The sequence below is a fragment of the Corythoichthys intestinalis genome, chromosome 7, assembly GCF_030265065.1.
Source record: "Corythoichthys intestinalis isolate RoL2023-P3 chromosome 7, ASM3026506v1, whole genome shotgun sequence".
Taxonomy (NCBI): domain Eukaryota; kingdom Metazoa; phylum Chordata; class Actinopteri; order Syngnathiformes; family Syngnathidae; genus Corythoichthys; species Corythoichthys intestinalis.
The window spans coordinates 49,433,951-49,448,779 of record NC_080401.1 but is presented as its reverse complement, the minus strand read 5'-3'; the positions used below and the strand labels follow the sequence as shown (position 1 = coordinate 49,448,779).

General features: G+C 38.5%; 1 protein-coding gene across 2 annotated transcripts in view; it reads right to left on the bottom strand.

The window, feature by feature from the left end:
- Positions 1-302: 302 nt before the first annotated feature.
- The window catches only part of acot11b (acyl-CoA thioesterase 11b), a 34,160-nt gene continuing 19,633 nt past the window's right edge, over positions 303-14,829 (bottom strand). For both annotated transcript variants that reach the window (XM_057840870.1, XM_057840869.1), the window contains 9 exons: positions 13,643-13,762; positions 13,425-13,563; positions 12,273-12,328; positions 5,804-5,870; positions 5,586-5,669; positions 3,932-4,065; positions 3,587-3,718; positions 1,096-1,222; positions 303-1,032 (listed from right to left, as the gene is read on the bottom strand). In XM_057840870.1, the coding sequence (XP_057696853.1) occupies positions 844-1,032; positions 1,096-1,222; positions 3,587-3,718; positions 3,932-4,065; positions 5,586-5,669; positions 5,804-5,870; positions 12,273-12,328; positions 13,425-13,563; positions 13,643-13,762 (1,048 nt within the window). In that variant the 3' untranslated portion in view covers positions 303-843. The remainder of the gene's footprint in view (positions 1,033-1,095; positions 1,223-3,586; positions 3,719-3,931; positions 4,066-5,585; positions 5,670-5,803; positions 5,871-12,272; positions 12,329-13,424; positions 13,564-13,642; positions 13,763-14,829) is intronic.

Below are 14,829 nucleotides of genomic sequence, written 5' to 3'. Positions count from 1 at the left end.
CGTCGTCCCTCGTCGGCCATTTTGCGTCAGAGCCGTTCGCTAAATATAAAATTAAAGTCAATGGAGCGAGTACTTTGAAATATCTATAAATTGCTCAATTTTGGAAAAAGTATGTAATAAACATGTTTTTAAACCATCCAGAAAATGTCTTAAATTAAGGAAATAAAATATTTCTGTTTAACATAGGAAATACAGTGAACGGTTTTAATTCCAGATGTTCTTCCTGCCCCTCATACATTTTAGACATATTTAACTCATGCTAAATGGAAGCCCGCTAAAAACATATAAAAGTCAGGTGAACATAGACCTTTTTATTTCAAATGCAAAACTCATTCTTTCCATTGCCTTTTTTTACATTTACGGTTTCTTTATTTGGAGAGGTATTACATAGAAACATATAAGTTACGTAATTTTCTGGCCCTTAGTCCTCCCAAGCACAGAATCCAAATTTGGCCAATGTGATAACAATCCAGCTACTCCCATATTTATTGTTGGAGTGCACACATCATCATATCAACACATCTTGAAGCCATGTGTTGCTAAGTCAAACCCAATTGTCATAACAATCACAAGCAGTAATTACAGCAATTGTCCTAAAAAATACAATAAGAAAACATCAACTGTATCAATTATTGCACAATTCTACTTTTCCAGTTGTCATAAAAAATAAAAGGCTTTATCCTATGCCCTCAAAACATACACTTTAATTCCTTGGCCCTTACAATATATGCCCTCCAACTGAGGTGAAAGGAGTCAAAACAGCTAAAAACAAAAGTGCCACTGTCACTTACTGAATATATATTCTAAGAGAAGAATATGAATGCAAAAAAAGGGAATACGGTCCTATGGTTCTTTGTGCAAGGTATTTGCTGCATTTGTGGCCTGCTGAGTGGAAGTGGGCAAGCTGTCCTTATTGGCTTCAAGGAAGTCACTACAGGCAGAAAAGGCGCTGGAGAAAGAGGAGGAGAGTCCGACAATGTCTGTGGAGATGTAGGGAAGAACTCCTGGGGTGGCCTGATTATAGTAGGTGACCTGAAAATATACATTGATTAGGAGGAGAATGTATAAAAGTACAAAAAAATGTCACTGAGGAACCTTGGTGACAGTGGTGGACTCCTCCAAAATTGTGAAGCCGGCGCAGAGCACCTCTCCTCTATCGTAGTCTGGAGTTGGAGGGTGAGTGGGAAGAGTAACCGACCGTAAAGCGATCAGATACGGGTCCCTACAAATGATGAAATCAGAATGTGTAAATTTATTGAAAAGAAAACTGTTAAAATGACAAATTATATTCATTTTACTTCATGCATGATTTGTTTTTCTAGATGTTTTGATTGTATTCATATATGACATGTGGTCTCAAACCTGCGGACCGAGGGCCAATTGCAGCCAATGCGACAATATTCTGTGGCCCGTTTGAAGTTGTTGACTTTATACATTAATTGTAATACTAGTGTTAGCCACATATAATTTAAATGAATATAAATAAAATTATGGAAGAATACATTTTGAAAAACAGAAATCAATCATTTAAATATTAATAATGAAAAAAACCCCGCATATTTTAAAGAAGCCACGAGAAATAAAAATTTTAAAAATCTAAAAGTAATTAAAAAAAATAAAACTTAAAAAATTTTTTTAAAAATTCATAAATTGTAAAAATAAGAATAAAGACATACATTCAAATCATTGTTGTTTTCGTCAACAATGACGATAACGAAAATATTTCGTCAACGAACAATTTTTTCATGACGATGGCGAGCTAAAAACGGGCTTGGGAGACTAGAACATAACGAGAAGAATGCCAGTTTTTGTCTGACGAGACGAAAATGCCACATAGCTTTGGGTCGTGTCGCTCATGCGAGAAGTGCTGCACCTCTCCCTCACTCTCCTCACCAGAGTTTAGGATATGTTTCAAGCTAGGCTGTGACCTGGGCTGAATGCGTTAAGCTAACTTGAAAGCTAACTGAACGCTAACTACTGGCCATGTTTATACCAAAAAGAAAAAGAAAAAACAGCCAAACTGAATTAGCAGCATTAGTCCCTTTTTTGGACTCTTTGAAAGGGTTAAAGGGATTATATGGAGTTTGCCACTTTTTTACGACTGCCACCTAGGGCCTAAAGCGTAACTTAAGCCCGTGCCAAATTCGTGCATGGTGTGCATGGTTGTACCAACAAAAACATAAAGCAACTAGCGTTTGGCCCATCAGATTAGCACAAGAAACGTAAAAACAGTAAACGTGACTATTACTGTTAGTGGTAAGTCTTAAATGGGTTACAAAAGTGTTTTTGCCAAGCCGAGACTCGGTAGAGGCTCGGTGAAACAGCGCTGCCGCCGCGTGGATGTGCATGTTCCCTTAGGCTGACTTGAACACACTTTATCGAAGGGAAAAAAACGACTTTTCGGGCAGTCTAACTTAAATTGTCAGGACGGTGTACTGATTAGAACCTAGAACGGGCCTAAAAAAATCCAGCCAGACCCGACCCGGCCCGCGTGTATTAAAGCCGGCCCGAGCAATTAACTTTACTTGCAGGCCAGAGCCCGAAAAACCCCTGAAATTTTACGTTTTATTTGTGAGGACCCAGAAGGAGGAAATGCGGGGATGCGATGCATCAGTCAGACCTGGACAGAGCACTGCTTGGGAAGTGGTTGCGTTTAGTGTGATTACATTTGTGACGATGCCTATGTGCATAATGACAACAAATTAAAGCCCGTCTTTTGTAACAAATTCTCCCAATTAAACAAGACTGTAAAATGCATATTCAATAAACATTTATATCTTTTATATTTGTGTGTCTGTTCTAACAGGTGGATAGTTCATGTGTCATTTCCTTGGCAAAATGCAGCAACAGACATTTATTTTCCTCTGACACGGACAGGAACAGCAGCATAGACAAAAATAAACTAAAATACTTTTAAATAACATTCTTTATTTTAATGACTCGCATCAGAACACACAAAAGAACAACCTGCCTTAAGGAGCACTGAAACAAAATAAATAAGAACATTTTAAGCAACACCACGAACTCCACGCTGCTTAGCACGAAGAGGTGCGGCCCTCGAAACCAATGATAATAAAGACGTTTGACTAATATCATATCCATATCGAAATTCGAAAAGGAAATATCAGATGCAGGGTTGCAGACTCGCGGAGAGCCCCAAAGCGTTCATGTGCGCAAACAATGCACTGTCTCTGCTGCGGCTCATGTTTGGGATTACCACAACGCCCTTTCTCTGTTTTATCCAATTTATTTATTTTATAACAAGTATCCCTTAGTTAAACATCCATATACAAATATATATTTATTTTAAAAAAAGTGAAGAGAGAAGAAGTCCGGCCTGACCCGACCCGAACGTAAATGACTGACATTTTGGGCCCAGGCCCGGTCAGGTTCGGGCTCAAGATCTAGGCTCTAGTACTCATCAGGGCATTGGTGGAGCATGCATGTAGTAGAAAAGCATTTTAAATTAACTAGATTAAAAACTAAAAACACTAGTACCTTTTAGGCCATATTTCCCAACCAAACCTTAACTTCATTGCATTCCGCAACAAAGTGGTATTTTTATGACGGTATCGCAACAAGTTACCTGACATCACACGGTTCCCGACAAGAAGCCAGCAAGATAAAATCCTGGCCTTTGCCCCCTTTTCGGATAGAGGGTGTCTTCACACGATAAATGGTGTCATCTTCATCCGCCTGCATGATCACCTCACATGCCCTGGGGAAGGCCACAACATGTGCTTGCAGTGAAATGTGCGACTTAGAAATCAGAGTTACTGGTTAAGAAACTACAAATCACTCAGTCAGCTATTCTATAATACGAATACGAGTTAAATCAATACTTATATTTTTACCAAAGTATCTGTATTTATTACCTAGTATCTGCAAGTGACAACATGAAAAGCATAAGAGTGCAGAAATGCAGACTAACTGATAATGACGGTCCCACTCTTTTCTCCTCCCTAGGTCGGAAAGCAGGTGGAAAGTCTGCTCGGCCGAAACGCTCACGTTCATCTCCACTTTGAAGCACAACGTCTGGTTCTCCTCCAGTGTGTACAGTCTGACCTACAAAAATAGGACTCGCCGTGTCATGATGGCAGAAATAACCACATACAGTGGGGGAAATAAGTATTTAGTCAACCACTAAATGTGCAAGTTCTCCCACTTGAAAATATTAGAGAGGCCTGTAATTGTAAAAATAGGTATTTGGTCAATGCCAAAAGTTAATCTCAATACTTTGTTATGTACCCTTTGTTGGCAATAGCGGAGGCCAAACGTTTTCTGTAACTCTTCACAAGCTTTTCACACACTGTTGCAGGTATTTTGGCCCATTCCTCCATGCAGATCTCCTCTAGAGCAGTGATGTTTTGGGGCTGTCGTTGGGCAACACGGACTTTCAACTCCCTCCACAGATTTTCTATGGGGTTGAGCGTTGGAGAATGGCTAGGCCATTCCAGGACCTTGAAATGCTTCTTACGAAGCCACTCCTTTGTTGCCCTGGCTGTATGCTTGGGATCATTGTCATGCTGAAAGACCCAGCCACGTCTCATCTTGAATGCCCTTGCTGATGGAAGGATATTTTCATTCAAGATCTCTCAATACATGGCCCCATTCATTCTTTCCTTTACACAGATCAGTCGTCCTGGTCCCTTTGCAGAAAAACAGCCCCAAAGCATGATGTTTCCACCCCCATGCTTCACAGAGAGTATGGTGTTCTTCGGATGCAATTCAGTATTCTTTCTCCTCCAAACACGAGAACCTGTGTTTCTACCAAAAAGTTCTATTTTGGTTTCATCTGACCATAATGCATTCTCCAAGTCCTCTTCTGGATCATTCAAAAGCTCTCTAGCAAACCGCAGACGGACCTGGACGTGTACTGGCTTCAGCCGGGGACACGTCTGGCAGTGCAGGATTTGAGTCCCTGGCGGCGCATTGTGTTACTGATATTAGCCTTTGTTACTGTGGTAACTGTAGGTTATTCACCAGGTCCCCCCATGTGGTTCTGAGATTTTTGCGCACCGCTCTTGTTATCATTTTGACGCCACAAGGTGAGATCTTGCATGGAGCCCCAGATCGAGGGAAATTATCATTAGTCTTGGATGTCCTCCATTTTTTAATAATTAATCCCACAATTGATTTCTTTACACCAAGCGTTTTACCTATTGCAGATTCAGTCTCAGTTGTGGACAGGTGTCTTTTATACCGATAATGAGTTAAACCAGGTGCCATTAATACAGGTAACGAGTGGAGCCTCGTTAGACCTCATTAGAAGAAGTTAGACCTCTTTGACAGCCAGAAATCTTGCTTGTTTGTAGGTGACCAAATACTTATTTTCCACTCTAATTTGGAAATAAATTCTTTAAAAATCAAACAATGTGATTTTCTTTTTTTTTTCCCCCCACATTCTGTCTCTCATGGTTGAGGTTTACGCAAGTTGACAATTACAGGCCTCTTGAATCTTTTCAAGTAGGAGAACTTGCACAATTGGTGGTTGACTAAATACTTATTTGCCCCACTGTACGAGCCGGGAGGGTAACAAAATGGAACTTGGCTTGAGGGTTAACTGTTTGGCACTGTTTACTCACTTTGTTTTTCTCAGAGGTCAACACCCAATTGTTTATGGTGTCCATAAGTTTCAGCGCCGAGACGTTGTTGTAGCTCAAGTACATCTGAAAAAGAAAAGGAGGGATGTTGTACTTGTAATATTTTGGGCAACGTTACTAATTTTATACAAGCCGCAGCAGACATGGAGGTCACCTAATGTATAGTATTTCACATGTGCTAAGTATGACTCATATGATACCTGATTACTTGGGTCCCACGGTACAGACAGTGGCATTTCGTTTTGCTTGCATGAGATGATGTATTTCCTGCAAACATGAACAGTAATAAGTAACAATTCAACAAAGTGTAAGACTTTGATTCTTGAATCGACTTTTCAATTAGCTGTACTTGCCACTTTTTACATTGTCAGAATAAGCTTTTTCCTTCTTCAACAACCACAAACGACAACTAACCATTTTTTACCAAGTTATCAAAATTTTTTATTGTATATACAGGTAGTCCCCGGGTCACAAACGAGTTTCGTTCCTGATACAGACAGCGTTGTCACGGATTACTTAAAAAAATTTAATTACTGATTACACCTCAAAAAAGTAATGTAGTTGCTTTACTGATTACTTTATTATTAAAGTAACTAAGTTACTTCAAAAGTAAATTAGTAGTAACTCAGTTGCTTTTTAACCATTTTTTTCCTTTTGCTGCCTCAACATAAAAATAACAGAAAAATGTCATCGCGTGCAATTGAGTTTTTCACATAAGGCTTAATCTTTTAGCGGGGGTTTAATTAGTCGACCACCATTGACTCGCCCTTGCTTAGCCATTCCGCAGCCCTAAAACTAACAACTAACTGACAAACTGCACAAAATTTGTTTGAATCAACTCCAACGACTAATTAAACCCCCGCTGACTCCAAGATAAAGCCTGATGTAAAAAATTCTGAACTTCCCCTTTGAAATAAAGACCTAGCCGTTAAAATGTTGTTTCTAAAAGTTGTAAAGCAATAAAACAAACAACAAAAATTAATGAAATGAACAAAAATCCTACAACGTAAAGTTTTCATAATGGGTCAAAATCATTTTTCGAACAGATCATGTGACTAGCACCTTGGAGACTATCCTTTGCTTTGCTTAGCCAAAACTCCACCAGAGGAGGCAAGATGGATATTTAGAATTTCTTTAAACCTAATCTTTCAAACGCTGCCAACAACAACTTGAGCAGTTGATTGAACTCGAACAGTGTCAAGACAATATTGGCCAAAGGTTTGGAGACACCTCAAAGGTTTTTTTGCCATTCCACATGTTCGTTCATAGTTTTGATGTCTTCAGTGAGAATATACAATAGTAGGGAAAATATATAAAACGCAAAATGTGTGTCCAAACTTTTGACTTTTGTTTCAGTCTTCAACATGCTTCTCCCCATAGTCCCACAAATGTAAAACTCCGCCTATGATTACAAACTCTAACTATAAAATGTACATAATTACACATATTATATAGGCTGGTTACCAACTGCAGAAGTACTGGCTGTCTCGTTACCTGTCGGCTTTTTTTTTCGCGACGCGTTGTACTGTAATTCCAAGTGCTTCCTTGTTGAATTGGATGTCGAGTATATAGCGGTCGACAGTCTTTCTGAGCCAGCGCAGAGTTTGCAACACACGGAGATATTTTTGTCATCTTTACTGGACGGATATGTGAAGTAATGGCTGTATCTTCAGTGAGCAAATGCAGCTGTTTGTTGTATCTCTCCGGCTCCTTTACTGTTAGCATCCTGATAGGTAGCCACTAGCCAGGCTATGTTGTTGACCACCGTGGCAGACAGCACGCACACAGGCAGCATGGTATTACACTTGACCCGTTTTTCCCCCCGATGAGAAAACGTGAGAAGTGATGTCACTCCCAAACTCAAGCGCAGTATTTTCTTTTCAAATGCTCTGCGTACATGACTACAATATCCTTCATTCTACATACAGTATGAGGCAACAACAAAATAGTAACGCACAGGCACCGAGGAAACTAACTTTAATTAGATTACTGGCTTGGAAAAATGAACGCGTTAGATTGCTCGTTACTGAAAGAAAGTAATCAGATCACACTGGAACACTGGATACAGACAAATGCAAAAACACACGTACGCGCCTAAAATGTTCACACACATAACAAAAAACCCTTCCACACACACAAAATACTCACACCAAGAAAAACACATTCAACGAAAAATTCACACTCACACCAAAAAAAAATCTCCCACACAGACACATACAAAATGAGGGGGAAAAAATCCTCTTATACACAATTAGGCTCGAGCGTATGACGTGGCACTCGCGAGGTTTCCGCCGCTATCGCCATTGTGGAAGCGAGAAACATAAGCAATGAGGCATTTCAACACAGGTCGCTCTTTAAAAATGGTTGGAAATTATTGTGCGGTAAAGAATTGCAACAACCGATCGAATAGAAAGGAGAATGTACAGCTCGACGGAACACCATTGAGTTTCTTCCGGATCCCTACATGGAGAAAAGGCGAGGGAAAGCTCATATCTGAACTTACCAAACGTCGAAGAATGGCATGGATGGCCTCGATCAGAAGGAAGGGCATAACGTTTGATTCTCCAGTTACACACTGAGTTTGCTCTATGCACTTCCACTCCGGTAAGTTAATTTCGTTTGTTTACGCAAATTTCAGTAACTTTACGCCCTAAGTCGGCCTGTTGTTAGCTATTGCTAAAGCTAAACAACTAGCATGCATACATGTGCATTGTCTTCATAAGACATAATTCATGTCGTTGCTAAATGAAAAAGCTGTAATATTTTGACGTGAGAGAGTGGCAAAGAATTTGTACACAGGCTACATTTTATGCAGCAAAAGATTTGTACATCCGTGGTCACAGACTAATGTAAACACACATTGCCTACCTTTGCTAGAAAGATGTGTTGCCGTTTGCTATGGTCATAAAGTGAAGATCCTGCACCCATCCGCAGCAAAACTGTTCGTAGCTTTGTAGCGATTTGTAGTTTCGGAATTGCTGATGAGTGTAGTAACATATACCAAACACTAAATACAGCATGATGTCCATTTCGCGTAGTGGTGGAAGCTTGTCGACATCTTTATTCCATTTGTGTTCGGCTTGCTCGTGAGGGTCAACATTGTTCACATCCTTAAAATTGCTCACATATCTGTCCTTCGCCGTGGTAACAAGTTTGTCTCTGTATCGAACTGGCAAGTATTCCTTACTTTTTTCCATCTTTGGTTGCCGCTAAGTTTAAATGTCCCGTGATGCTTCCGCAATGGTTGCGTTGTCGCAAATCTCGCATGATCCCGTGCTGCTGTGACGTAAACGCTCGAGCCTAATACACATCCAGTCAAAAGATTTCACACATATCCTAAAATCCCCTGCACGTACAAAAAAAAAAAAAAAAAAAAAAAAAAAAAAAAACTGCACCATAACACATGCGCCCAAAAATATCCACACACGTAACCCTTCCACACACAACAAAAAACCTCTTACTCACACAAAAACTGTCACTTAAAAACGCCCAAAAATATCTGACACACCCAAATCCTCTCACACTCACTCAAAAAAACTGTCCCCAAATCCTCTAACACTCCATTATTCTACCTTTACTTGTGTACAACATTTAATTAGTTTTGCAACCTCTACATTCCGAACACAAAATCAAGACGCGAGTAATACAAACACATTCTTTAACTTGTTCCGACATTTGGCTGAATGAAGATTATAATGGAGGCCGGCGGCTTCACGGCGGAACAATGCGAGTATTATGCAGAGCCGCTCAGCAGTAATATTCTTCTCTGACGGGTCACATGCTGCTCCGAGAATGCCAAACAAAAGATTCCACAGCACGGCACAAACCCACTGTGCAATAATGACACAGCATTACTTCGTTTCACTAGGGGAGAGCGACCAGTGAATTATCATGTTTCAGTGCCACTGACAGTGAGGGACGTCCAATCCATTTAAACAGACTGGATATCGATCACCGTCAATGGCAGCAAATGAGTTAGGTAGGCGACAAGTTATGTTCAAATTAATCTCATAGTCTGTTGTTTTCGTCAACAATAACGATTCCGAAAATATTTCGTCGACGAACAATTTTTTTTCATTACGATGACAAGCTAAAAATGTAGCTTGGGAGACTACAGTCCCTGACAAAAGTCTTGTCGCCTATTCATTTTATAGAAACAATTGCTAACTTGACTTTTAATTATTCAGTTGATTTCAGAAATGGCTTATATGAAAGCTAAGACCCTCCCAAATTATGTTGAATGTACAAAAATATATTTGTTTCACTGAAAAAAGATTTATCATTTAATGAAGACATAAAGGTCAAATTTTGGCAAAACTAAAGTTCTGTCGCCTACAGAATGTAGTGTGAACATTGAACAAAAAATGTACTTCAAATACAAAAATATGTTACATAACATGAGCGAATTAAGTAGTGGTGCTGTGAGATCCAAATTTAATATTTTGTATGACTTCCATGAGCTTGAAGGACTGCATCCATGCGGTTCAGCAAGGATTTATACAATTTATTGATGAAGTCATCAGGAACATCATAGAAAGCAGTCTTGCATGCCTCCCAGAGTTCATCAACATTCTTGGGTTTCGTTTTCCATGCTTCCTTTTTCATCCTGTTCATGTCTGGTGACTGGGCTGGCCAGTCCTGGAGGATCTTGATCTTCTTTGCCTTGAGGAACTTTGAGGTAGAGATTGAAGTATACGATGGAGTACCAACCTGCTGCAGAACTTGTCCCATTTAATGGTTAGGAATGTAAAAGGCAGTTAAGATTTGTTGACATTTCAGACTATTTATGTTGCCTTCCACCCTCACATGACTGACACGACCAAACGGCTAAATGCGTGCTAACTACACATATAATAAGAAAATATCACACATTGTGAATTTATGGTGGAAACTAAGGCGAATTTTCATCTCGTTCTCATGCAACCATCTCGTTATGTTTTAGTATCCCAAGACACGTTTTTCATTTTCGTGACATTGTCATGTCCCAATTAACTGCAAAAACGAGGGATCACTGTAATAGTTTCTGTCATATGTTCACAATGCATTACATTTTCGTCTTGTACGTGGAGTAGGTCAGCTTGCATCATAGCAGTGTTTGAGTTTTGTCACTCATGTGAGATTTGCTGCGCCTCTCCCTCACTGGAGTGTAGGATGTGTTTCAAGCTAGACTGCGCTCCATCTTGCTTGTTTGGAAACATATGGTAAGATGTGAGATTTGTTTTCTTATCTTGGCAAGAGAGAATATACAATGTTGCTTTAGCCTTTGAAGGTCTGTGCTGAGTGATCATCACACACTAAATGTAACTTGTCGGGTTAGCATAGCATTTGAGTTAGCATTAGCATCAACTTTAGCATAGTAAGCAAACTGAAATGCTCAGTTTTTTTTTGTTTTTGTTTTTACATACAGTTCGTGGCTTCTCGGTGGGTTTAATTGAAAATAATGTACTGCTTTTCCTGCCGAGTGTGCATTATCACCACGAAGTTGGCGTTGTCCTTGTAAACACTACAATGTGCGCTCATCTGTCTATATATGTTCATTCGAAACTGTTGGAATCCAGTATTTATTTTTTAACTAAAACTTTTGAATTTTACAAACGAAAACATTTTGATTAACTGTTAAAACTAGAGGTGGGAATCTTTGGGCACCTAACGATTCGATTACGATTACGATTCAGAGGCTCCGATTCGATTATAAACCGATTATTGATGCACCACAACCCCCCCCCCCCCCCTTTTAATTTTTTGTACGCTAGTTCCAAAATTGTTCAAAAATCCTCTCAGGCTCAACAAACTACTATTTCAGTATCAAGTTAACCGTTAAAAACAGTAAATAAAATACTCAAGTCCCCATTCTGTATCGGCAGCTTTAAACTACATTCAATTAATTTAATGTGAATCAACCGTTAAAGTTGTTAAAATTGCTCCGGTTATTCCATAATATCCCTTCTGTCTACTTTCAAAGTGAAAGTTTTAAAACCGTTTCATCATTTAAAGATAGATTCAAGTCAAGATTTTGCCGATTTTTTTTTTTTTTTTTTTTTTTTTTTTATAGATAAAAAAATAATTAGGTTCGCTACAACAGGGCCTTCTAGAGAAGTCTACTGCTTTAAGATGGCGCCTGTTTACTAGCGCGGGAAAGTTTGTCATTTCACATCTTGTTCTTGGTATATGATCTAACACGGCCGTCGTCTGTCATTTCACATCTAGTTCTAGATATATGCGATATTTACCATAGCCGTATGTTTGTAGCAACTAGCAACTGGGCGCTGTTTGTAGCGGCTGACGGCCGCAGTCAGTTTTTTTTTTTTTTTAAATCTAGCGGCATGAGTTGAACATGATATTTACTCTCGGTCCGTTCCTCATTGCTTCCTGAAGACCGCGCTGACTGTGTTTTATTTCCGCTTTACCTGGTATAATTCAATTATCGGAATTTGGATGTTTGTGAATCATTCTCGAATCTTCCACGGCCGAATCGCGAATCTATGAATCGGAAATTTTGCACGCCTCTAGTTAAAACTAGACGAACACATTTTGAAATGTCCAAAATATAACAGACTTATTTTAGTATTTTCGTCCAAAAGACTAAGACAAAAATTAAAAGGGTCGCCAAAAACAACACTGTTCACAGTGTTCTGTACATTTCTATTATTGTACCAAAGGTTGACTCACCTATCAAGGCGGATCTTCTTCCTGGCAATAGCTTCTTGGTAACGCCGTTTACCATCCTGTAAAATGGGTGTCAAACTCATTATTTTTGCGGGCCACATCATAATTATGCTAATATCCATATCTCTGCCTTTTTAAAATAATAATAGATAAATAAAAATGACATGGGTGATTATTATAAGAATGCGTCGATACAAAAAATGTATAATCACCTCAAATTGTTACATATTGTTCACAACAAATTAAATCATATCTGGTTGCAAAATCAGAGGCCACTAAAAATGTAATCTAGTATTTTCCAACAAAAAAATGCTTGTAATAGTTTAAAGGTACTATACGGAATTGTTAGTGTTAATTTAAAATATGTGCTTTTCTACTCCTTGCATGCTCCACCAATGCCCTGATGAGTACACAGAGCTCTGACATTTTAACTGAGACTGCTCCCAAAGGGCCTTTTCTTCCCTTTAATAGAGAGTGTTCAGGTCGAACACGTCTACGCGTGTCCCCGAGGCACCAGTGCTGTTTCACCAAGCCTCTGTCGAATCCCCGCAAAAACACTTTTCTAATCCACGTAAGGCTTGCTACTAAACTATCACATTTGCTGCTTTTTTTTTGGTGCTGCAATGATTAATGGTTTCACTTAAGTAATTCTATTAGGAAAAAAAACTAGAGTTGCGTTGTAATGGTTTGTTTTGAAAGTGTTTGCATTTAGTTTTATTGATTTGGGTGGATACACTCCCCTCTAGTAGCAACAGTAACGATTACATAACTCCAACTGCTCCTCTTTTAATTTTTTGTTTAAGCTTAAATGTTTGTTTATGCATTTGTAATTTAATTTAGAATTATATTTAGAATTATTTTGTGGGAATATGTGTTTGAATGATTTGTTAAGAGCTTTGTAAAAAAAAAAAAAATTTTGCATATTTAGCATTTAAGATAGCGGTTGACAGTGTTTAACACATGTGCTGTAAAATTGTGAATTTCTCTCTGTTCGGTAAAGGTCTGCTTTTCAAAATCACACTCCAACACAATTTAAGGATGCAAACCTTGAAGTGAGAGTTTATTTAGAAACATATATTTTTTTAAATCCGTTGTTTATTTTTTTCCAATTGGATATGTAATTCATTCTCACAGGGTCAGTCAAGATTAACTCACCACAGGCTCGGGTCTTATCCGGGGCAGCGTGCGTGGTTTGCGATCAGCGTCGAGTACCTCAAAGGTCATAAAGGCACTATTTATATGACGCTGAGGCTCTCCACCCTGGTAAGCCTCAGCACATACACCCACCTCCATGCTAAAAAAAAAAAAATGCAGTTTAAAATGACTTTTTAAGAATAAAGATCATGAACTGACATAGTGTTTTGTTGACTAACCTGTGCTTGAAGGCATTGTTAACGATGGACTTCAGTACCAGACGGTCTCCGATGTGAGATGGGCCACGGAAATGGAACATGTCAATGCTTCTCAAGGTGGGATGGGCATTACATAAGCGGCTACATTGACAAAGGAGACAAAATTGAGGGATTAACACCCATTCGCATACATTGATGGCTATACGCGTCAAAAATCCAGGTCAACTGATCATGCTTCAGTGTCATTGACGGCGATAAGCTTCCATTTTTACTTCTTTATTGGATTGTGTGGATGCAACAGGATCTGTTGCGATTCATTGTGATAAAAATGTTCAATTGTGACCCAGCTCTAATATACTGTATAGGTTTAAATGTGTTTAAAGTGTAGTTCACCCATATCAATACAATTCTTACCAGGTGTGTGTTTTATAGTGGTCAGGGCAGCTTTAAACCACTCATCAGTCATTGGGCACACACCCGACTTAAAAATTGTTTGGTAAAAATTGGTTTCAATTGCTCTTTAAGTCTCTTTAGACAGAGGGTTCACTTATTTATTTTGACCCCTTCTGTCATTCTTTGCATACTATCCTCATTAAAATATGAAAACCTAGAAATGTTTGGGTGGTTTTAAAGCAGACACTGTTTTTTTCATCTGTGTGATTTTGAAAAAGATCATATCACATTTGATGGGGATTTCATGCAGAAATGTGAGAAATTCCAAAAGGTTCAGATACTTTTTCATACCACCCTACATCGTAGTTCTGGTTTCCTTCGGAGGACCATTATGTCTGCCAACCAAGCATGCCACGATTAATCTATAAAATCGACATCTAGTGGATTATCAGATGAATCGGCAACTAGATTGAGAGTTGAATTATCGGTTAGACATGTTGTAATAAAAGTTGTCCAGATCCGCTTTTTGTAATGTCTTCAAAGCAAATATTGTCATTTCAATTTGTGTGTGTTTTTTTTTTTAGTATTTTTATTTTTGTTTTAATCTTTTTTAAAGGAGAAAAATAGTCAATATTATTCCCTCTCTTAATTTTATTTATATATTTTAATAATTTAAATAAACAGTAAATATTCTCTCATTCTAGCAAAGATAGCGTTTTTATTTTATCCTCATATGTTTTTAAAATATCATTTTCCACTTTTTTAAATGAAGGAAAAAAATATATCTTTTATTGATTTAAAAAAGTGGAAAAACA